The following is a 25,880-nucleotide window of genomic DNA, read 5'->3' as shown; positions in this document are numbered from 1 at the left end:
ATCAGTATGAAGCCCTGCTTTCTAGTGCCTAGCCAGTAGGCACACCCCAAGTGGGATTTTATGAAACCTGAATACAGGCAGTCCTCGGGTTACAAATGTTCAACTTACATATGTAGTGAAGAACCAACCCCCGTAAAGCCTATTATATGAAAAATTCAAGGTACATACAATGGTTTGTAATAACAAGCTGACGCTACTTTGCGACGCACATGGAAACATTATTACTGTATTGGTATGTTAAAGATGTTTTAGTGTATCTGGAAGTGTTTAATGTTTTTTATGCATAGAAAGGTACACTATATACTAAGACAAACATCATTGACTTTAGATACGAACCGTACATAACTGTTCCAACTTACGTACAAACTCCACTTAAAAACGGACTCAGGAACAGAACCTTTTTTGTAATCCGGGGACTGCCTGCCTGTAGAGTCTTAGTATACCAAAGCTGCGCTCATCTCCCCCCACTTTAAATTTTCAAACTTTTCTCACATATGGCACTAAACCAAGGCCTGTGTACAGAATAAACCATCTGGTCTACTATGTATGGTCACCACTACAAAAAATGGATATGAGTTCTGAACTTGTACCCTGAAGGCTAACAACAACAACAACAAAAACCAAACCCATTGCTGTCTAGTCGATTCCAACTCACAGCGACCCTATAGGTCAGGGTAGAACTGCCCCACGGAGTTTCCAAGGAGCACCTGGTGGACCTGAACTGCCGACTTTTTGGTTAGCAGCTGTAGCACTTCATCACCATGCCACCAGGGTTTCTCAACAAAATAAAGGTAGGTCAAAAGGAAATTGGGGAGCTGGCCTAGAAGAAATTTAGCATTTGCTATCTTGCCTTTATGTGTATTTTCTGTTTATGCATTTCCTTATTATACTAATATTTCAGTAAGTTTAACAACACAGGAGCTGGAAGAGAGGGTACAATGGCAAACATGATAGTCATTCTGTGAGCATTATAGAATTTTTGCAGCCTTGATGATTTCTTACAGTTCTAATAGTCATGAAATAAAAATAAGCCTTTTTTTAGCCCAATATCACAAAATATGTCACTTATCTAAGTAAAATTCTCATACCCTTAGAAAAAATTAAAGGAAGTTTTCTTTTTTTTACATGTAGTAAATTCAGATTTATCTAGCCAACCTGAATTATACAAAAATCACATTTAACTTTTTAAGTAAGTTTCCTACTTCTCAAAGTCAACTTAATATACACTTCTGCAGGTTCATTTATAAAACCAGAAGACTTTAGAAACTAATTCCCTGTGGCAGGAATTCTAGAATTTCTACCAGAAAAGTCCCTGATAGGTCCCCACACTAAGATTTGGACAAGGAGGAACAATATTTGTATTCTGTCTTGCTTCCAAGCAGGTCATCTAACTTCCACATTCATTCTAAACACTGCAAACTAAAACATGAGCACTCTGAATCAGAGAGAAACGGTGTAAATATAGTATATAAATATAGTAACCATTCAATTTTAAAAATCAAATTGCTCTCTTGAACCTCCAGTTTTTACTTTCAGAGATGTCCAAAGCCTATGTTGATGTAACTAATACTTTCCTTTGTTACACGTGACTCAACTTTTACTCAGTATACCTACCAGACCGTTCGTTACCTGGACCAGGTTAATTGCATAGGAAGATTTTTACTATGTTTACATTTTTCTTAAATTAATTTTAAAAAAGCATAGTAAAGAGTCTGAGGACAAATTATTCAACTGTTTATCATACATAAGACCGCATGACTATAATACAAAGGGGGTTCTTTTTTCATTTAACGTTACAATATACACAGCAAGTCCGGACTAGATCTTACAATCTGAACACAGGTATTTAACCTTTTCCATGCTGTTTATGTTTACAATGCACAGGAGTCCTGTAACCAAACTGTGTAGTAAAGCACACAAAACTGGACTGTAACATAACACAGTATGCAGAAGCAGTGGATCGTATGTGTGATTTTCTTTATGCAAATATCGGTTTAAAAACTGCTTTTGTTTTTGGTGCTTGCTGTGGCAACCAGCACAGAAAAAAATGACCTGACCCATATAATATCTGAACCTTATATTCCTAAACAGCAGTAACTACTGAATTCCTTTTGATATTGCTATACTCAAGATGATATCCTTTTATTTACTGTAAACCTTTATGAACTACCAAGTTCAAAAATCATCCACAGGCTTGACATTTAATTACAAAATAAATATGGGTTTCCTGATTCACAACAAAAAATTTTGTGGTTTATAAAAACGGTATTTCCAAGTTTCCATTCACATTTTTACATAGTTGTAACCCTTTCTTTTTGTCACTGTTTACATATAAAAACCTGCTTTTGTTCAGAAAAACTGGACCTTGTCAGCCACATGGAATTGACCAATAAAAAGTAATGTGGTGTTCTGCTGAGCTGTTTTGAACAGGGTTTATTGGCAGAGGTAGATTACTGCTTCTTTTCTAGGCTTCTTTTGACCCTGGACAGATAACATTACTTATCGCCATTCTCCCAACTCAACCACTCAAAAGTATAACTCTCTAAAACTGATCAATTTAAAATGGGAACACAAATTGAGCAACTGCCAGACTGTGTTACATTAAGGCAGCATAATCTCAAAACTAGGCACCTGTTCAATACCAGCCTGTTACCTTCAGGTCGTGGGTGAGGGTTCTGCTTTACTCCAGCTCATATTCGGGACCTGTTGGTGCAGTCAAGGTCTTGCTTTCAAGTTTACAAGTGGGTTCATCAGGACTACGAGAATCAACTGCTGGCTCCATAGCTTCTGGATCCAGTGTCCCTTTCCCTTCAGAAGCCTGAACACATTATAATGTAACAGATGTTGTAATCTTGAGTTAGATGTCAATCTATTATGTTCAGTACACAGATTGCTGTAAATGTATTGGCTATGGATTCAACAACAGTTCCAGTTTTGTTTAAGCAATAGTACAGCCATAATTTTCAACTGACATTTAAAAATGGTCTAGTTACACCTTGTGTCAAAGTGCAGAACTGCTACATTATTGGTTACAGACATCTATGTGCTATAAAAACAGCTTTGGTACAATAAATTATCAAAAAAGAAAATAAATTTTTGTAAAATTCACAGCATAATTGTGAGGCAAAAAAGCAGTCACATAAAATTCTGCATTTTTTAAAAATGTTCAGGATGAACAGAAGACATCGTTGTGCAGAAGAAATGGTGGAGATACCACGTGCCGAGAAAAAGCAAAAGAAAAAGTAAAAAGCAGGAAGGGACACAGCTGTAGCTATTTTCGTCAAAGCAAACCACTACTTCTGTGACCTTCAACCAATAAAGAAGTCAACTTTATGACACACGCAAAGTGACCTTGCAATACCTTACAATTAGTGGGTCACAAAAGTCTATTTTAAAAGAAAGGCCTCTTGAATTACCCATTCTCTGTGTTTTCAGCATTAAGGACTGTCTGCAAAAGCATGTCCAAAAGTGATTGCATCTGAAATGGCAGGCTCTTCTAATTTAGAGTCCAAATCCATAAGGCCAAAGGTTATCCCAAAGACCACCACTCAGACCTCCCCAGGACTGGCCATGACTGACCCGTTGATTGCTTCTCAGTGCACCTTGGTTAGGAGACCAGTCACGTTCCATTACTATCTCCCTGCTGCCTCGAAAAACAGGAGGCCCACAGAGTCCCACGTCATTGCTGCTTTGCTCCTCAGTAGGTTCAGACAGGAGAGTTCTGATCCCCGCCACTTAGCATGCTTACTGTGCCTTACAAACTTCAACACAACCGTCCCTTTTGTACAGCTGAAGATGATGTTTGTGTCAGCTGGAGGTCCCTCTTCCCTACAGTACTGCATTTCCGTGCCCAAGTGTGTTTAGAGGACTTACAAACCCAAATTCCCCACCCCCACCCAAAACAGAACAAAACAAAAACGGGGAGGAAAGGAAAAAACAAAACGAAAACAAACGGGGGGGGGGGACACCCTCATGGGGCCCTTGATGCAAATTATGTGCAGTGCCTTTTTATTTTAAAATTAGTTGGCAAATGACCAAGACCAACACCTGACCATTAACTTCTGCTGAATAGAAAGACAAAAAACCCCACTATGATTGGGATGTGGCAAGTTAAAATAGGGGAGGCAAAAGGAGAGGTACTACCTCTGAGCTATCCGTGAAGATGGGTTTGGACATGGCTCTTTAAAAAACTTCATTGTCCCTCTGCAATCTTTTCAAGTTAAAAAAAAAAAAAGGGGGGGGGTCAGCTTTGCCCTCTTGTAGCGGTTCAGTGTGTTAATCTCCTTCTGATTCAAGCAGCTTTGCACTTTGTTTTTGGAAAAAAACACCACTTCTATAAAAACACACAAGAAACAAACTCAAGTTTCAATTTAGTCACGAGCTAGCTACAGGACTTTGTTGAACACAAACTCCTGTCATAGGAGACTCTTCTCTATCAATTCCTTGTCTCATTGTCAGGTGTCCTTCAGTCATGTAATGTGCAGGACCTGTATTAGCAGAAAATTGGTATGTTGGATGTCCAGCTATGCCAGTCTCTTGGCGGGGATTGGAGTAGACGGTTAAATTAACGTCCATAGCTCCATTCTGTCCAAAGTCCAAGGTATTAGCAGCCACTGGGCGATTCTGGTAGGCCTGATTGCCTTGATTACCAGTAGAGGAGGAAGATGTAGAGGAAGAAGTAGTTGAGGAAGACAGGGATGTCATGGAGTGGTGACTATGGCCAACCTCCATAGAATCCTGGGTAGAGGAGCTATTCGTTGGAGAATTGTAGACCCTTGGCCTGGTCCGGTTACCCAAGGCTTGTTGTCCATGGTGGTGGTGGTGGTGGTGGTGATGGTGATGGTGATGGGAACTATTTCCATGGTGATGATGCAATGCATTCTGTTGAGGGGCTACATGAAAGGTTGTTTCTTGAACAGGATGAGTTTCAACAGTGACTTGTGTAGGAGCTTCAGTGCCCGACCAACCAAGAGGAGCGGGAAATTGCTGACGCACCTGTAAGAACAGATTTTAACAGTATTCAGAGCACTGTTTCCATGCTTTTTCTTCAAAGTCTATTAACACTAGCATTTATATCAATTAGGGAGAAAGAGTTTTGAAACTTTAATGTGTAAACAGTGCAAAAGTCCAAATATGTTCAAGAGTAAAAAATGTATTACTATGGAAACTGCAGTTTTTAATAAATTATATCCACAAATAGGCTCATGTATTTCATTAGCCACTTCCTTTCCTTGGCAGTTTATTATGCCAAAATTCAGCAAACTTTTTCTAGGAAGGGCCATATAAACTATTTTTAATGGACTCAAAAGGAATTCTTCACTTTCCCCACTAAAAGCCCTCCTTTCTCTACCTTTCCTGTTTCAATAAAGGCACTACGATAGGGTCGCCATGAGTCGGAATCAAATCGCCGGCATACAACCACCACATACATCTAGCTGCTCAACAATTCCTCCACCCAATCAATAAGCATAACTCTCCTGAGTCTACGTTCATTGTATATTCCACATGGCCCCTTCTCTCCATCTATACCACATCACTCCATTGTGTATTCCACACGGCCCCTTCTCTCCATCTATACCACATCACTCCATTGTGTATTCCACACGGCCCCTTCTCTCCATCTATACCACATCACTCCACTGTATATTCCACACGGCCCCTTCTCTCCATCTATACCACATCACTCCACTGTATATTCCACACGGCCCCTTCTCTCCATCTATACCACATCACTCCATTGTGTATTCCACACGGCCCCTTCTCTCCATCTATACCACATCAACTCCACTGTATATTCCACACGGCCCCTTCTCTCCATCTATACCACATCACTCCACTGTATATTCCACACGGCCCCTTCTCTCCATCTATACCACATCACTCCATTGTGTATTCCACACGGCCCCTTCTCTCCATCTATACCACATCACTCCACTGTATATTCCACATGGCCCCTTCTCTCCATCTATACCACATCACTCCATTGTGTATTCCACACGGCCCCTTCTCTCCATCTATACCACATCACTCCACTGTATATTCCACACGGCCCCTTCTCTCCATCTATACCACATCACTCCATTGTGTATTCCACACGGCCCCTTCTCTCCATCTATACCACATCACTCCACTGTATATTCCACACGGCCCCTTCTCTCCATCTATACCACATCACTCCACTGTATATTCCACACGGCCCCTTCTCTCCATCTATACCACATCACTCCATTGTGTATTCCACACGGCCCCTTCTCTCCATCTATACCACATCACTCCACTGTATATTCCACATGGCCCCTTCTCTCCATCTATACCACATCACTCCATTGTGTATTCCACACGGCCCCTTCTCTCCATCTATACCACATCACTCCACTGTATATTCCACACGGCCCCTTCTCTCCATCTATACCACATCACTCCATTGTGTATTCCACACGGCCCCTTCTCTCCATCTATACCACATCACTCCACTGTATATTCCACACGGCCCCTTCTCTCCATCTATACTACATCACTCCACTGTATATTCCACACGGCCCCTTCTCTCCATCTATACCACATCACTCCACTGTGTATTCCACACGGCCCCTTCTCTCCATCTATACCACATCACTCCATTGTATATTCCACATGGCCCCTTCTCTCCATCTATACCACATCACTCCAGTCTGGGCCACTAACATCCCTGCCTAGAGCAATACAACAGCCTCCTAAACAAACTCCCTGCTCCCACCCATTCTCCAAAGGAGCAGTAAGAATGATCTTTCTAAAATATAAATCCTATCACCTCCCTCTTTGAAATTCTTTAATGACTTCTCATTGCACTTACAAAAACAAAATACAGTTGATTCTTGTTATCCATAGTAGTTCTATAAAGTTCCTACAAACAGTGAATTAGTGAATATTGGAACCAGCTGGAACAGGCCCTTCAAGCAACTTAATTTGCTGCTCTGCACATGTACATGTCTGAGTGACCCCAAAAGTGCAGTGAGCATAGATTTTGGGGTTATGAATAAACTTTAGTGAGTAGGCACATTCACAAATACATGATCCATGAATGGCGAGGATCCACTGTAATCCAAAATCCATACAAATGAGGTGCATAATTTGCCCAAGGCCCATCTCTCCAATCTCTTCCTTTAGCCATCTTCCCATGCTTTCTGGGTTCCCAGGCACAAAGGTCATTCCTTCTATTCCTCTACCTGGCCAAGATCTTCCAAATGCCTCACACACTAAATATCTAATCAACGATGATGGTGTCAGAACCAAACTTTAATAAGAAATACTACTGAAAACAGCCCAGTAGAAAAATATATGGAGTTCTCAGAAAACAAAATCCTTAAAGGTTCTTTTTCAAACTATGAAGCTGCTCAAACACATGCATAATAAGAAATAAAACTATACTCTAATTCCATTTTTCATTTCATCTACTGGCAAAGATCCAAAGGCTGATCACATTGACTGGTGGGAGGGTAAATTATCAAAATTAAAAATTATATTATACTTTAACCCGCCAAGTTTTTATATCCTTGATAAATTAACATATTTGAATGATATACACACAGTATTATTTGCACAATAGTAAAAAAAAAAAAAAAAGCTTTCTACACACTGATACAGAAAGATCTTCAAAGTATAGTTACATGTTTAAAAAAAAAGATGTGAAATGGTGTGTACGGTATGCTACTATTTGTGTACAAAGGTTGGGAGCAAAATATGTATTTGTATTTGCTTGTATGTACATAAGATATCTAAGAAAGGATACATTAATAATAGTTTAAAAATTGGGTGGCTAGAGGACATAGATTTTTCACTGAATCCCCTTTTATACTTACTTTTTTAACCATGTAAATATATTACCTACTCAAAAATTAAATAATAAAAAAGGATCTGAAGCAAATAAGGCAAAATAACTTTTATTGCATATGGGTAGGAAGTAAACAGGTGTCTTATGTTATTCTTGGTACTTTCCTGTGTTTGCAATATTTAATATATTAGCGAGGGAGGGAGAAAAGAAAGAAAGGGAGGGAGGAAGGAAGGAGTAGTGATATTCAAATGTAGACGTGAAGCATAAACAGTAATTACAAAAGCAAAGAGAGGGAGAAAGAGTATTGCAGGCTGAAAGTACAGTAAATGTGAGAAAAGTGAGAGAGAACATAGCAAGTTCCAAAAAAAGAAAATCGAGTGAGATGAGAGCTAGAGAACAGAGGGAAGAATGGCCTGGTAGGGGCCAGATCATGGAAATCACTGAGACTGTGGTAAGAAGCCTAAATTTTACTTTAAGTACAAAGGAAAGCCAGAAGTTGGTTTAAAGTAGGAGAAAAGAGCAAGATCAGACTGCTCTTCTGAAAGTTCACAGGCTGTAGAGACAGCAATGGAGTTCATGGGTGAATAGAATGCTGGAGGACTAACTGGTCTAACGGGAAGCTAGAGATGGTGGCAGCAATAGGGGAACAATGAGGTAGAGAGAATAAAAACATTACTTAAAATCCACATCATTTAACTTTCATTCAGTGTCAGGGGGTGAGGGAAAGGAGCAAAGGATAAACCTCTATATCCCAGGTTTATGACTGGAGCAAATGGGTGCATGTGGGCCATTTACAAATAGCTAACACTGGAAAAACTGGGGTGAAAATGAAAATGACGACATTAGTTTATGTGACACATCTGCAATTCCGGTTGGTGAGACGCTCAAAGCGATATTTATAGTCAACAGTAGGAAAATAAAGGCTCTGGGCTCAGGAGTGAAGTCTAGGCCAGAAATAAAGATGCAGGAATGACTTACATAAAGATAGTAACTGAAGTCATTGGTAAGAGTGGAGGAGATCATCCAGGTAGAGTGGCAAGTGAGAAGAGACAGGCCCCAGACCCCAGGAACACCAGCGTTTAAGTAGTGGCTGGAAGAAGAGAATCTAGAAAAGGAAACAGCCAAGTAAAGGCCAGAGAGATGGGGAATGAAGGGGGCATCCTGTCAAATAAGCCAGAAGAAGAGTATTTCAAAAAGTAGGCAGAAGTTGACACTGTCAAGCATTGTCGAGGGATGAAGAAAGGCAAGCCATCAAAGCATCTGCTGGGCACGTCCAACAGAGAGCTTCACTGCAACTCTGGCAGTGGAGTTGGAGGCAGAAACCGAATTGGAGCATGCTAACGAGCTTTTAAAAGGTAAAGGACTGGAGACCACAGGTGGCAGAAACATAGGATGAGGAAGACATGGGGCTAGGAAAAGGTTTTGTTTAAGATGGGAGAGACCTGAGAATGGTTAAATGCTGATAAGAAAGAGTCAGCAGAGAGGAGCTAGAGGAGTGACCATGAACAAAGCCCGGTGAAGGACAAGGACACTAGGAGGGTACCAGGTGGGCTTAGCCTTGATTGAGCAGGAAGATACACATAGCTCCTCATGAAAAGAGGGAGAAAGAGACCCAGACAACTGCACATATAGATAGGACTGTATATTCGATGATAAAAAGTTGAAGAATATTTTCCTTACAAAGCAAGGAGAGAGTGAGCATGGAGAAGAAAGTCAAAAAAATGTAAGAAGGGTAGAAAAGTTTGAAACAATTATTACAGAGAATCGGACCTGTAAGGTTGCCCAGTGGAGGTGCGTAAACACCAGTTAGTAGTGGTAAGAATGCACCCATGTGTGTGACTTTGTCCGGTAGTATTCAGCAGCTCCAGTCACAAGAATGAGAACGATACCAATGAATTTCACTTTTACTTCACCCATTGAATAATACACTGACTTCTCACCATAAAACACCCTAGTGCCGTTCTCAGTATAGACTAACCTAGTATTTTACAGAGAGGATTTAAATACTTTTACCACCATCATCTGTTTCATCCTAATTTGTTGAAAATTATTTAATTAGATCCTCTTCTTTAACAGGCTTAAAAAGTAAAGTGCAAAAAAACACAGGTTTAGCATAACGAGTGCTAAAAGACTATGGGATCTTTTAAATTATATGTATCACATATATGTAGATATAAACATATATAACTTAGTGTAGCATAGTAATTAAGATTGTGACCCAGGGAAAGTTAGTTAACGCATGAAGTCTCAGTTTCCACTGTAAAATGCAGCTCAAACCAGTGTGAAGCTCAAAATGCTATTGTGACAAATGAAGTGACACAGGAGAAACGTTTGGAACAATAGCTGGTATGCACCCGATAAATGTCAGCTAGCTCTAAACAAGGAGGCAGAAAAATGGAAGGACGTGCTCCTTGAACTGTCATTAAGTTACACTTCCTCATAAGTAAGGAAGCCATGAACTTGTAGAGTAAATGACTTATGATTAGAAAGGCAGTACTGCTGAGCCTGAGGCCTGGAGCCGGGTGTGGCGCAGCGTGAACGCTGACCTGGGGGCTGTGGGTCTCACAGTCCATGGCCTGGACTGCGGCTGTGAAGTGCCCCCCGCTGTGCCGGTGCTGGTGCGTCGGGTCTGACCGCGCTCTCCCACTGTTGCTCGTCCCCGATGATCCACCTTAAATATCACAACACAGCACAACTTGTGAGTTCATTTTGTTTAAGTTTACATTCCAATGCCATAATATGAAAACTGACAGCCTATCACAAACTCCTAAGGCTTTTGGCTAAAACTAAGCTCTTTCTCATCAACCACTGAACTAAGTAAAATACAATCAACTTTGTTTAAGCTAAGGGAAAACGTCAGTATGTGGGCGAAGCAGTTCCACTTAAAAACAACTCAAAAAAAATTTTTTTATAGTGTGTTTCCAACTATCATGCAGAATTTATTACATAATTTAAGTATTAGTGCTTGGGGGTAGATGACTTTATTACCAATACAAAGAAGAGATTATGTAAAACTCGTTCCTTCCCGCCCCATTAACAAATTTTATAAACACTTTAAAATAAAGCCCACCTCACCAACCAAGTACAGAACATTTCAAAGTCTAAGTCTAACATCGGAGAACAGACCTGAGCTTGAAGATGTACTAGAGGTGGTGCCTGAAGACTGTGACTGCTCCATCGCCGGACTCGTGGATACGCTATTACTTGTATTTGTACCTTCATCAGCTGTTTTCTTGAAAAAACTGTGCTGCAGGGCATAGTATGGTTGGATTCGAGTTTTGGGGTCATAATCAAGCATCCTTAAAATGAGGTCTTTGAACTTCAAGTAGTCAGCTACTGTATGACCCGACTCCCCAGCACGGCGCCCACCAGGTCCTCCTGTTTCTACTCCAAGGATATTATGGAGTTTACGGGTTCCTGGGGGTTTGTACTCCTAAAGGAGAAAAAAGAGAAAGAGGTTTTCTTTAAATTTGGTGGAATAAGTAAAAACCTACATAATTTAACTTCACAAACGTTTTAACATACTATTTGTTGAGGCCTTTGTTAGAAGGAACAGTTTATAGTCAGACATTCTGTATTTTCACACATTACTATTCTGAACACCCTGTAGTTAGAGAAATTAAACACAATTTCGAGAGCAAAGATGACTTTAAAAATTATCTAGTCCACGGAGCAGCAAAGTATGGCCCAGCTGAGAGTCTGTTTTTGTACAGGCCTAGCTAAAAATGGTTTTTGCATTTTTAAAGGGTTGCAAAAAACTAGGAAGAATATGCAACAGAGGCCTGCAAAGCTTAGGACATTTACTCTCTGGCCCTTTACAGAGGTGGCAGGCGGTGTACCGTGCCTGGCCAAGCCCAGGAGTCCTGACCCTCTCTCCTGCCCTACCACACAGACACCTGAGTGCACTTTCTTCAGGAGCGCTGGCTACTACAGCTGCACGGACCACCCCAGGGAAGTACATCCAAAGAAAAAATCACTACCTGCTCGTATATACAGAAATTAAAACCAAGTCATTTATGCTTCCCTTTAATAAATATATTTAATATTTCACTCTAACACGTGCTGAGATTTTTTTAGAAGAATACTTTTATAGATGATAGCATAACCCTTAAGTTGTTGCCGTTAGTTTCCATCGAGTCGATTCTGACTCATGACAACCCCATGTGTGCAGAGTAGGGCTGCTCCATATGTTTTTCAAAGCAGTGACCTTTTGGAAGCAGATTGCCAGGCCTGTCTTCCAAGATGCCTTTGGTTGGGTTCAAATCACCAACCTTTCAATCAGCAGTCGAGCCCTTAACCTTCTGTACTACTCTTAAGATCCCTATAAATTTTTAATTTGTTCAAACATCTTTGGACTTTTGCTTCTAGTTACAATGTAAAAATTTGCAAGAGACCACTGCTTCCACTCTAAAAGTGAGAACAAGCCAGGTAAACCACAAAGTCACTGCTTTTCAAAAACGTATCAGAAAACCAAGCACTCAAGCCATAATCAACTAAATTCTAGATAATGAAACACCTTTGCTAGGAGAGAAGAGACCTCTGGTGGGAGCAGGAACAAATATACCAGACACGTGGGTAAGGAAACCTGACCAACTCTGAACAAACTTCCAGTTGGCCAGTGAGGGGAGGTCCCGGCTAGGACCAGACAGGAGAGCCAGGAGAGGTTTCCCCAGGGCACAAAGAGCTGTGACTGACTGCAAGGTTGGGGGTAGAGCAGTGATGGGGAAAGATTTCCTGATGGGGGCAAAGTCAGTAGTGGGACTGCTGGCTGGGCAGTAACACAAAGACTTCTGGAGTCTCCCACCCAGTGCTCTGAACATAAGAACTGCTTACGGGCAAGTCCTGATTCTGCCCTCCAAACATGATGCCAGTGGTAAACAGATCCTAAGTCATATAAACAAACAAAGCCCAGATCCCCTTAACCTACAAAGCAGAACGGCTCAGCCCCATACTGGTGACCTGACACTGTAAAAGGCATCCCTCTTTCTGAGGGGAAATATGACTGACTTCAATCTTTATTGTTCTCAAGTACAGTAAGTATGACATACATTAAAAAATTACAGACACAAGCAAAAAAAAAAAAAAGAGGCCCATAATCAAGAGAAAAAAATAGTTGAAAGAAGAGCCACATAAAGAGAGTCCCTGGGTGGCCCAGGTGTTGAACTTAACAGACAAGCATTTTAAAGTAATTATGATAAATAAGTTAAAGAATCTAGTTTAAAAGGTGGATAAAACTTTTTTAAAGGACAAATACAAACGCTAGAATTAAAAAAAAAAAAAAACCTATCAGAAACGATGAAGCCATTTAATGGTTTTAACAGCAGACTGGACTCAAAAGGAAAAAAAAAAAAAAATCAGTGAACTAGAAGACAGGGCAGCAGATATTAACCAAACTCAAACACAAAAAGAAAGCAGAATGAATAAGCCAGAGACCTCTGCGATAGTACCAAGCACTCTAACATACCTGCAATTAGAGAACCCCCAAAGGGAAAAAATATCAAAGAAAACCATATTTAGGACATAAATAGTTTTAGTTCAATCAAACTGCTAAAAACCAAACATTAAATATTAAAATCAGCCAGAAGTTAAGAGGGAGAAATACTACACACAGGAGAGACAAGGGTAAGAGTGGCCAATGAGTTCTTATCAGAAGTAGTGAAAGCCACAACACAATGTCTTAACATTTTTTCTTTTTCTAAAGAAAAAAAATATTATTCACTTAGAATTCTATATCCATCAAAAATAAATTCCAGAAATGAAGGTAAAATAAAGACATTTTCAGATAAATGAATGCTTGGGAGAGCTGGTCAACAGACACCATTCACTATAAATGAAAAAGTTTAAAGGAAGTTCTTCAGACTAAAGGACAAACAACACCAGATGGAAGCCGGGAATTGCAGAAAGGAATTAAACAACAAAAAGGGCAAATATATCGGTAAATATAAAAGATCTTTTTTTATTACCTTTATTTTTTATGTGTTCTAAAATTTCTTTAAAGGTCTATTTTTTATTTAAACAGCCAATAATGTGCTGTGGGGTTTTAGCATTCACAGAAGTAACACGTGGCAAGAACACAAAATATGGACGGGGTTAAACAGAATTGTACAGTTATTACATTGTTTATTATGTGGTATTATCTGAAGGTAAATTGATAAGTCAGAGATGCATATTATAAAAGAAACCCTCTGAATAATTAAACAGGCTAAATATTGTAAAACAGATTATCAGACTGGATTAAAAAATATGGTCCAAGTATATGATGAATATAAAAGTCATACTTTCAAGATATGGACAGGTTTAAAGAAAAAGGGTAGGAAAAAAAATACCGTGGAAATGCTAAGGATAAGAAAGCTGGTATGACTATAATAATATCACACAATGTAGACATAAAGATAAAAGTATTATTAGAGATAAAGAGGAATATTTCAGGATAATAAAAGGGTCAATTTATCAAGAAGTCATAACAATCCCCAGCTATTAAAGAGCCTCAAAAAACATAAAGCAACTAAAGGGAGATTTAGGTGAATCCAAAATTATCGTTAAAGATTAACACTTTTCTCTGAGTTATTGAAAGAACATACATACACATGTATGCATTCACCCTCACACAGAGAGTAAGGATGGATATACAAGATGCGAAGAAACACACAGAATGACTTACACTGATGTTTACAGAGCACTATACCAAACAAATACAAAATACTAATTCTTTTCAAATGCATATGGAACATTTACCAAAATGGAGTACATAAAAAAAACTAGGCCACAGAATAGTCTGAACGAATTTCAAAGGACTAAACAATAGTGATTTTTTTTTTTACCATACCCAAAACCAAACCAAACTCACTACATCAAGTAGATTCTGACTCACAGTGACCCTATAGGACAGAGTAGAACTGCCCCACAGGGTCTCCAAGGAGCAGCTGGCAGATCTGAACACCAGACCTTTTGGTTAGCAGCCAATCGCTTAACCACTGCACCACAGGGCTCCATTTCTGATCACCCATAAAACCAATACAGCGCTCTTAAATTAGAAATCAGTAACAATAAAAAATCCTCAAATATTTTGAAACTATGTAACAAAATTCTAAATAATGATGGGTTAAAGAAAAAATCACAAGAGAAATTTAAAACTGTTTTCAAAATAATGATAATTATAACACACAATGTATTAAGTTTCAGGACGCAGCTAAAGCAGTGCTTAGAAATTTATTCATTAGATGCTTTTATGAGAAAGATTTAAAATCAATGACTTAGGTAGAAGAAAGAGCACATTCAAGCCAAAGTAATTAGAAATAAAGGAAATAATAATAATAATAAAAATCAACTAAATAGAAACTAGACAAAGAATGGGGGGGGGCAACAAAGTCAAAAGCTGATTATTTGAAAAATTAGTAAGTTTGATAAATCTCTAGCAAGACTAATCAGAGAAAACACAAATGACCAGTATCATCAGTAAAAGACTATCACTACAGATCATCCTGAAATTAAAAAAAAGGATATTATGGATAATCTTACAAATGCAACAACTTAGATGAAAAGGACCAGTTTCTTGAAATACACAATTTACTGAAATTGACTCAAAAAGAAAATCTAAATAGCCCTGTATTTATCAAAAATACGAGTCACAATTAATAACCTTCCAACAAAGAACACCCCAAGCCATGATGCTTTGTTTCACTGATGAACTATGTTAAAGATTTACAAAAGAAATAATGCCAATCTTATACAAATTCTTCCAGAATATTAAGAAAGAATAGTTCCCAATAGTTTTATGAAGCCAGCCTAATCCTGAGATCCAAATCTAATAAACGTTACAAGAAAATTTTAGGCAATCATCCATTATTAGCACAGAAACAAAACTCTTTACCAACAGAATACAGTAGCAAATCAAACCAGCAATATATAAGAAGGATGGATAGCACATTCTGGCCAAGTTTGGTTTATCACAGGTTAAACATGCCAAACATCAATTAATGTATTTCACCACATTAACATGTGAAAAATCATATGATCATCTGCAGATGCAGGAAAAGTATGACAACATTTAAAACCCATTCCTGATTTAAAAAACTTTCAAAAAAACTAGAAATAGAAAAGTACTTTTCCAACCTGATAAAGGACATCTACCAAAAAAAAAAAAAAAAGGTACAGCTAAAGTCAAACTTAATGTTGAATGACTGAATACTTTCCCCATAAGATTGTGAACAAGGCAAGATGTCTGCTCTCTTTCATCATTATTCAGCGTATGGAGGTCCTAGTCAGTACAATAAACCAAATAATAATAATAATAATAAAAGGTATATACAATGGGAAGAGAAAAATTAAAAGGTCTTCATTTGCAGAGGGCAAGATTGTTTAAGTAGACAACCCTATAGAAACAAACCAAAAAATTAACTTTTTTGGTGGTGGAAATACTCTATCTTATGGTTTTAGGTAGGAATACACTGTTGTATATAAAAGTTAAAGGTGAACTGGACACTTAAGATCTATACATTTTATTGTATGTAAATTACACTTCAACAAAATAGCATCATTTATAGTCTCAATTTTTCATCTTCCTTCCCAAAGAGAAAAACTTGCTGTAGTTATGGATTTCATTATCGGAAAAACCTAAAATGGATTCTTAAAACAGAAAATGAAGCACTAAAAGTAACAAAATCAATGATGGTGTGTTCACATGTATTTATACCTATGGATAAAGGCCTTAGTGTATCCTTCATAATATAATTACTTGATTATGGACTTGATTTTTTACTTTAATATTTATTTTTATTAGAAGAGAAAGTTATTTTATAATTTAAAAAATTATGAGTCTTATATTAATTGCTAAATGTAGCTAAGGAAAATCTCATAAAATCTAAAGCCCATTTGTTGTTGTTAGGTGCCACTGAGTTGGTGCCAACTCATAGCGACCCCATGTACAACAGAACAAAACGCTGCCTGGTCCTGTGCCATCCTCGCCATCATTGTTATGCTTAAGCCCATTGTTGCAGCCACTGGGCCAACCCATCTCATTAAGGGTCTTCCTCTTTTTCACTGACCCTCTAATTTACCACGTATGATGTCCGTCTCCAGTAACTCATCACCTCTGACAACATGTCCAAAGTACGTGAGATGTAGTCTCGCCATCCTTGCTTCTAAGGAGCTTTCTGGTTGTACCTCTTCCAAGACAGATTTGTTCGTTCTTTTGGCAGTCCACGGTATATTCAATATTCTTCACCAACACCACAATTCAAAGGCGTCAATTCTTCTTCAGTCTTCTTTATTCATCGTCCAGCTTTCATGTGCACAGGAGGCGACTGAAAACACCATGGCTTGGGTCAGGCGCATCTTATCTTCAAGGTGACATCTTTGCTTTTCAACACTTTGAAGAGATCTTTTGCAACAGATTTGCCCAATGCAATGTGTCTTTTGATTTGACTTCTGCTTCCATGGGTGTTGATTGTGGATCCAAGTAAAATGAAATCCCTGACGTCTTCAATCTTTTTCCCATTTATCATGATATTGCTCATTGGTCCAGCTGTAAGGATTTCTGTTTTCTTTATGTTGAGGTGCAATCCATACTGAAGGCTGTGGTCTTTGATCTTCATCAGTAAGTGCTTCAAGTTCTCTTCACTTTCAGCAAGCAGGGTTGTGTCATCTGCGTAACACAGGCTGTTAATGAGTCTTCCTCCAGGTTAATACGTATTAAATGTAGCTTAAGATACTAACTTTCAATTTAAAAAGGAAAGGTTTATCACTTATTTCTAAAGCGCCCCCCACCAAAATAATAATAGTTGCTTAACCGCAGCTTAACTGGTTTCAGAAGACAGATTGTGGGATTGGGGGGAGGAGTTTAATTTTGGGGGAAGGGGGAAACAGGAGCAAAAAATTTTTTAAAAAAAGGAAAAAGAAATTCCAATGGGAAAAGAAGGGGCAACCTCTATTGCAGAGAGAGAGAACATAAAGAAGGTTTCATATCCTTTCTGCAAGTTCCAATCAACTGGTAAGGGCTTGCCCTGAATGCTGAAGAGCTAAGGAGGATTCCCAGGCCACGTTCTGGTTCAGCAGTAAAAGCGGTCATGATTGATAAGTTACGTGGACACAGGTTAAGGAGGGAACTCAGGACGTGTGCTTCGCAAGTGGGCAAATTTAGCAGTTGAAAATTTAAATAAGGCAGAACGGAATAAAAGTTATGAATTAGTTTTGAAAGATACAATTACATATCTATTTTAGAATGTTTTCAAGTAAATCACATGATACTCAAAGTTGAGTCCATAGCTATGTGGAGGTGAATTAAAGCAAACCACCATTATCTTCAGTTCCTTGAAAATGACACCTGGTGGCAGCATCACTAAAACGCATGGGCAAAATAACAACCGGAGCAAAAGTAAAATCTCCAAACTACAAGTCACAAGGTTATACTAGGGCCAGACTGGATTATAAAACTATGATTATTTATAGATACATAAAACAAAAATAAAAGCCAAGATGCAAAATTACTATCGTTTCTCCTATTAAATTGACATTAGCTCAATATCTGAAAAAAGTCCTCAGGAAAAAAAGGAAAATTACTAAAACAAACTTAATGTTTTAAGAACTTTTAAAGATTCTGGAGATATATGAGCTAGGAATCTGAAATCTATCAAAGGACTACTTGGTCAGTTCATATCATTTAAAATAATACAAATTTCTTCTACCAGCAAACTTCTCCCATATTCCATCAACTTAAAAAAAAAAAAAAGGCCATCTACTACAAGTGTAACCTCGGTTCACAGCGGCTGTATTGTGAACTGTGGCTTCACTGTATGCCCAAGCTGTGAGAAACAAAGGTCAAATTTATCGATTCTACCATTGAAACAAGACATGGTGATCTGATCAGCAATCTCAAAAAAAAAAAAAAAAGGTGAGTTTCAAAATGAAGTCTTAAAGGGAACCCTGGTCGTTAAGTAAACACTGGTCCATACAAATAATTCAGGCCCAACTATTATTCTACTTTAAATAGTAGGCACCTAAGTTATCAACAAAATCACTAAGTGTGACACTCCCAAGTAAATACAAAATGAACTATAAAAAGAAAGCTCCAGTGAAAGAAATAACAAAGGCTCGGAAAAAACTGATCCTATTTTACCCGTTTTCCATCTTTGGTCTTCTTTAAGTTCCAAGTGCCATCTGGCAACTTCTCAAAGAACTTTCTTGCTTTTGGTGCTTGGTCAAGAATATGAGCAGGTGGAATACCCAGAACTTCCACTATTTTATTCATCTGATCTACCTGTATATATTAAAAACAAAAACAAAAAAACTGTAATTTCTACTGTACGTTCTCCTTCGGTCCATTCATTCACTCACTCACTCATTCATTCATAAATAAATTAAGCACCTCCCACGTGCCAGGCAGCCCTCTAGGCACTGAGCTTCCTCCTTCCACAGAGGGGAAGGCAGACAATTAACAAACACGTGAATCTACAGTAAGTCAGAATACTACGGAGAAAAATAAGAAAGGACAGGAGAGAGTTTTAAAGCTTTAGTTTTGGGGGAGTTTTAGTTAAATAACCATCACTAAAAAGTCTACAGGTTTAATAAAGTCTAGATCTAATAAAATGTTTTTAAAACTGTAGATTCATTTGCTCGTTCATTCATTAAACAAATACTATTGCTTACTATATGCCAGAAACCATGCTCAGCAGTATAACATAGCAGTAAACAAAAAAGAGACAAAAATGCCTACCAAAAGAAGTTTATGTAAGAGGATTAAGTTCTACTGAGAAAATTAAAATGGGATGGGGAGTGAGAAGGGGTACTACACGTTTAAATAGGGTAATCATGAAAGGTTTCATGGGAATGTGACGTTTGAAAGAAGACCTAAAAGCAATGAGGGAAGGAGCCAAGTGCTACCTGGGAAAGAGCTTTTCAGGCACAAGAGAGAACAATCGCGCAGACCCCAGTACAGGCCTGTGCATGGTGGCCAGTGCCTGGTGTCTCCTAAGGACAGTAGAGGAGGCTGTGTGCTGGGTGAGAGAGGGAGGGAGAAGAGTAGGGGACGAAGTCTGAGGTCCCAGAGAACAAGGGCCAGAGTAAGCAGGGATTTGTGAGCTACTCAAAGGACTTGGTTTGTACTATGAGCGACACGGGAAGCCAATGGAAGTTTCAGGTCCCTTTAATATTGCTTAAGACCTAGAAAAGTATTCCAAGGCAATATTATTTATATTTAAGCAAAAACAAATACAATGGCAGATGCTGCCAAACAGTAGCTCACTCACTGTAGCTGATGTGAATCAAAAGAAGGAAGGACAAGATTCTGACACTATCTATTCACAGCAATAAAATCTACTACAAGTCATTTAATTTCTTTGATCTTTCTTTTCTCATTTACAAGTGAATATCCTGATCAAGATCAGCAAAGGGTCAACCTTTCTTCAAGGAAAAAACAAATGAAGCAAAATAAAAACCCCACAAGTGAATAGTTTTAAAGCACCTGAGAGCCAGATTCCTTTGACTTAAAGGGAACACTGGCCTCTGCCTTGCCACCCCGCCCTGCCCCAGGCACTGCTCCACTCCCCCTCACCCCCTACCCCCGCCCGGTCCCCCTCATCCCCCAGGCACTGCTCCTTTCCTTCTCACCCCTCCTCAGTCCCTCTCACCCCCCAGGCACTGCTCCTCTCCCCCTCACCCCCCCAGTTACTGCTCCTCCCCCTCACCCCCCCAGCACTCCTCTCCCCTTCACCCTCCCACAAGCACTGCTCCTCTCCCCTTCACCCCCCTGCACAAAGTCTGCTCCTCTCCCCCTCACCCTGCCCTGCCCCAGGTACTAATCTCCCTCATTCCGCCCCCCTCACCCTCACAGGCACTGCTTCTGAACTTCACCAATGTCCTAACAACACAGACTGAAAACTAGTGGACTAGAGAATTATGCACCTCCTCTGTAGCTCTTCAATTCTGTAATTATTATTACCATCAATTATTTAGATTGAGTATCCATCAACCCCACTGGTCATTACTTCTTTACAGAACAGAGTCTCAAAATTTATAGTGACATTCACCAATCTTCAGGTTGGGCCTCACCGCTTTGCTACTGTATAAATTACCCCCAAAACACTTTACTTCCTAATCTAGTAGTTCATGTCTCCCCCTCACCCCAAAATGACAAATATCCTACTTCTCATCCCATAATTCTAAGCTCACCATTACATGATAACTGACAAAAATAGACAATAAAAAATAAACTGAAAACTGATCTCATATTGGAATGATCAAGTTGGTAGGCAGCCATCTTTTATCCCTAAAAACAACTTTCAGATCACGCTCTCAAAAGACAAAAAGCAAAACCAAAAAAAGGGGTCATGAAAACAGAAACAACGTTTCTGAAGTGACACGTTCTTTACCTCATTGGCACCACTGAACAGAGGTTCTCCAGTGTGCATTTCAACCAGAATACACCCGAGGGACCACATGTCGATAGCAAGGTCATAAGGCATTCCCAGTAGCACCTCTGGAGACCGATAGAAGCGACTCTGAATATACTGGTATATCTGAAATATATTTCAAAACAGTATTAATTCTAAAAGATGTTCTGTTTAGATTTTTAGACAACATTTGATTAAGAATACTGATCTGGTATTAAGGGGCGGGGGGGAGACCCTGATAAAACTCCTGCTTAGGGTTTTATTTACACTGACTTAAGACCAACTTTATGAATATTGTTTAATGAGCCAGACATTTCAAGGTATTGGTTTATCTGACTGTGAAATACAAAAAATATGTAAAGTGCAAGCCCTTTTTATTCAGTCCAACCCTAACTGGTAATTAAGGTACATTTAAAACAAATAATTACACTTTATTTTTTAAAAAAGTATTGAGAGTATTTCATTTTCCTATTTATTATTCTTTCCGGCTATGGCTAGCACTTGGGTTGTCATTAACTTGATAGCCGAACTTGTACTAGTCTCACTGATAAATCCTAGCAAAGTTGCATAGAAAGATTCAAATGAAAGCTGAATCACTTCTTCTCTGCCCTGCACCTCCATCTCAATCCAAGCCTTCTCAGGAAAATAACATCTGTATTGAAAGGGATTGTTTCCAATGACCTAATCTTGGAAGATCAATTCATCTTCACTTAGCCACTGTAAATTTATATCCAGAAATATCATTAAAACAAAGAATGTTTCATTAAAAAATAGAGAGAAAAAGAAAACTCTCATAATTAAACTCCCAAGCTAACACCTAAACCACACAGCCAGCCAGGGTGGTACGGCTTCATCATGAGAGCTCTGTGGCCCCATTTGAAACTCCAGTCAAGTTCCCTACAATCTCCTGCCTCCACAGGCTCTTCCACCCACTGAAGGCTATGGGAAGAAACTCTAAAGCAAAAGAACAAGGAAAGAAGTACTATATGTGCAGGCTCTTATATGCCAACATCACTGTTAAACCTCCTAGGCACAAAAAATCCCCTTAGTACTATGACTAGCTTATGTAAGGAAGTTTGTCGCCTCCAGATCCAGTTTGGTTAAGCAGTAGCTAGGTCCTCCACAAGGCTGAGGAGCTTATTCCAAAACACACTTGCCCTGCCACCTTCTGGTTCTGACCCAGAACCAGGGAGGGTAGGGCCACTGCATATGTATTTTGGAAATGACCTCCCCTGAGATTCTGAAGCACGTGCATGGTTAAAAACTCACTGAGCTGAAAGGATAGTTAGTTTGGCTGGATGGAGATATTAGGACAAATATATGATTTGGTTTAAGGAAAAAAAATTTTTTTCCAAGCCTAAAATCTTATTTAAATTCCTCTCAAGATGGGTATATATATTTCCATTCACAATATACTTTATTCCATATTCACATAACTACCCACATCCCTAGATTTTCAGAGGCTTAGAACCTTTTAAACTGCAAACTCTGTTGTCTACTCCTTCAACTTTTAAAAACTGTACCAATGATCACACGTTAATTTGCAGAAAAAAAAACCAAAAATCAGATGATCCTGTTTAACTTGCTATAAACCTTCATGATTAACCTGCTCTATTTAGAGCCTCGATAAAAAATTGAACAGCAGTGGAAAAAATCTAATTTGGAAGAATGAGAAATAGGAAAACCAGTAGGAAACAGTAACACCTAAATGTTTTATTTTGTAAAGAAGTGCAGTTTCAGTACTTTCAGGTAAATAGAGCAGTGTCAAGAATGAATATTATCAAATAGTGAGTCTAATTTCTTTTAAGAGAATAATTTATAATTTCTATTTTATATGCAAAAGATGCTAGAAAGAATGGTAAGAAAAACTGCTTTCCTAAACAGCTGAAGTTTTATCGCGACTGATACGGCTTTTTCCAGTTGAGTCTGAATAAAACCAGTCTGAAATGTCAGAATTTATATATAAATTGTAAACTGGTGGGGGGAAAAAAAAGATTTAAACTTATTTATCAAAACAAGTATGTCTATCAATGATGCAATTTCTATGCTATCCCTGGTGACACAGTGGTTAAGCCCTTGGCTGCTAACCAAAAGGTCAGTCTGCTTCTGCAAAGATTACAGCCCTGGAAACTCTATGGGGTGGTTCTACTCTGTCCTGTAGGGTTCTCTATGAGTCAGAATTGACTCAACAGCTTTAATTCAAAGCATTGTTATTTGTATTTTAAAAGATGTAGACATTGATACAAGGTGATTCAAGAGTCTATATTTTAAAGATAAATAACCATAATCGTCTATGCATTATTAGTAACATTTCAAGTGTCCACCTATGTTGTTTTAGCTAATTCCACTTTAATTCACAAACTATGAAATAATACTTACCCTCTGCCCCAACTGGCAAGAACTGCCAAAGTCCACAATCTTGATTGCACTGCGTTTCGGGTTACAGAGAAGGATATTCTCTGGTTTTAGGTCACAGTGAATGATACTAAGTTCTGGAGTGGCAAGGAAAAGCAGTGCAGTGCACATCTGCTGTGCAAACTTCCGTGTTAGGTTCAAAGAGACACCTCGAAAATTGGTATTCCTCAACAAGTCATAGAGGTTGTAGGACAGCATTTCAAAAACTAAACAGAGATGGTTCCGAAACATAAAGTGGCGCTTCAAATGCACTGAAAGAGAAAAGTTTCATTTTAAATTAGACACACCTATAAAGCTCAGAGTAACGTGTGCTTCTGTTCTCAAGCAATCTAAAACTCTATAATGTCAAACGTACAGTAAAATCAAGTTAAAGCTTGGCCATTAGCAGTCTGCAGTAACAACACAGTCTTTAATCAGTCGAGAGTATCTGAACAGTTTTTCTGCTGAATGGAACAGGTGTAGCGTCTATCAGTAAGAGATATATTGTGAGAAGTACCTCTGAAAACCAAGTCAGGTCTGAAAACACAAGTAGCAAACTGACGAAGACAGTACTGATGGTAGTTCAGTAACTTCCCCTTTATTTATAAAAGAGAGCCCTTTTTCCACTTCCTGAGCCCTACCTCCCAACTTCCTACGTCTCTGTTCCACCCACGGACCTCTGGTCTGCTCCACGGTTCCCTCTGAAGGGGCACTGGCTGCACACTCTGCTTTGCTGAGGATTAGGTTTCTCTAGTAATTTTCTGTTAACTAGAGCAACTGTCAAAGAAAGAACAGATTTCTTTTCTTTTAGGCAAATACAGCAAATGTTTGAAAATCATGCTTTATAAAATACTTGGGCTCATACTCCAGGCATTTGATTTTGTTTATCAAATTGATAAATGGTAAATTTTGTGCAAGACTGGTGGTTTGGTGAATGTTCAAAATAAAGCTCAACCACAAGAAATTATGAATAAGCTTATGACTGGGGAACAGTATAGAATGCAGTCATTACTTGATACCACTGCCGATCGCCTAAAAAGGTGTAATGTTTTCTAAATTGCTTCAAAGACTGTACTTTAAGTATTAACACTGACTTCACATCAGATGAGACCATTCAATATGGTAAAGCGTTGCCCAAACCAAGCGCCTGCAACTCAACTGCAATGACATAAAACTACCATTTGTCAAAGCTGTCTTCGTTTTAGTTTTTTAGTATCATAAAAACGGAGATTTCTCTACAGAAATATCTGGAATAACTATCACGGTTTCAGTACCTGGTCACTAAGAATTGCACATACACTATGCTGTCCTGGTAGCAGTCTTGGACTTCTTCTCTTGAAGCAGTGTGTGTCAACATTGTCTTTAGATACACATGATTTAAAGTTAAGCAACAAAAATACCACATTGCTAACAGGAGTTTGCAGTCCTACTTGACACACACTACAGAATGTGTAACAGCTGCCCTTACCCACTTAAAGTTCCCAGGTTTAAAACTAAAAAGATAACTCCATGTGACACAGGATATCCCACAGACATGGCCAATGCGTGCGTTTAAATTTCCTGGTTAAGCAGTAGCCATGAAAGAAACCAAAAGGTAGATGATGTCGGAATCCCAACATAATTAAGAAAATCCCTTTAAGAAGGGCTGTGTTTATTTAGAGTGGTGTCTGGGGTCTTAAACGCTAGCTAGTGGCCATCTAAGATGCATCAATTGGTCTCAATCCACCTGGAGCAAGAAGAATGAAGAACACCAAAGACACAAGGCAATTATGAGCCTAAGAGACAGAAAGGGCCACATAAACCAGAAACTACATCAGCCTGAAACCAGAAGAACTAGATGATGACCAGCCACAACCGCTGACTACCCTGACAGGGAACATAACAGAGAACCCCTGAGGGAACAGGAGAGCAGTGGGATGCAGACCCCAAATTCTCGTAAAAAGATCAGACTTAATGGTCAGACTGGGACTGGAAGGACCCCGGAGGCCATGGTCCCCAGACCTTCTGTTAGCCCAGAACAGGAACCATTCCCAAACCCAACTCTTCAGACAGGGACTGGACTGTGATAAAAACTGGTGAAGAACAAACTTCTTGGATCAAGTGGACGCATGAGACTATGTTGGCATCTCCTGTCTGTAGGGTGGAATGAGATGGCAGACGGGGCCAGAAGCTACCTGAATGGACGCGAGTAGAGAGAGTGGAGGGAAGAACCGTGCTGTCTCATTGGAGGGAGAGCAATTAGGAGTGCATGGCAAGGTGTATGTAAACTTTTGTATGAGAGACTGATCTGA

The 25,880-nt window shown here is 39.0% G+C and overlaps 1 protein-coding gene across 3 annotated transcripts in view; it reads right to left on the bottom strand.

The window, feature by feature from the left end:
- Positions 1 to 1,713: 1,713 nt before the first annotated feature.
- Positions 1,714 to 25,880, bottom strand: part of DYRK1A (dual specificity tyrosine phosphorylation regulated kinase 1A) — a 145,919-nt gene continuing 121,752 nt past the window's right edge. For all 3 annotated transcript variants that reach the window (XM_049874836.1, XM_049874835.1, XM_049874837.1), the window contains exons 7-12: positions 23,575 to 23,861; positions 21,175 to 21,321; positions 18,924 to 19,064; positions 10,937 to 11,243; positions 10,357 to 10,481; positions 1,714 to 4,995 (exon numbers count right to left, since the gene is read on the bottom strand). In XM_049874836.1, coding sequence (XP_049730793.1) covers positions 4,375 to 4,995; positions 10,357 to 10,481; positions 10,937 to 11,243; positions 18,924 to 19,064; positions 21,175 to 21,321; positions 23,575 to 23,861 — 1,628 coding nt within the window. In that variant the 3' untranslated portion in view covers positions 1,714 to 4,374. The remainder of the gene's footprint in view (positions 4,996 to 10,356; positions 10,482 to 10,936; positions 11,244 to 18,923; positions 19,065 to 21,174; positions 21,322 to 23,574; positions 23,862 to 25,880) is intronic.

The sequence above is a fragment of the Elephas maximus genome, chromosome 2 (assembly GCF_024166365.1).
Source record: "Elephas maximus indicus isolate mEleMax1 chromosome 2, mEleMax1 primary haplotype, whole genome shotgun sequence".
Taxonomy (NCBI): domain Eukaryota; kingdom Metazoa; phylum Chordata; class Mammalia; order Proboscidea; family Elephantidae; genus Elephas; species Elephas maximus.
Note: the sequence above shows the minus strand (reverse complement) of the source record. Positions and strands in the feature narration are given on the sequence as shown.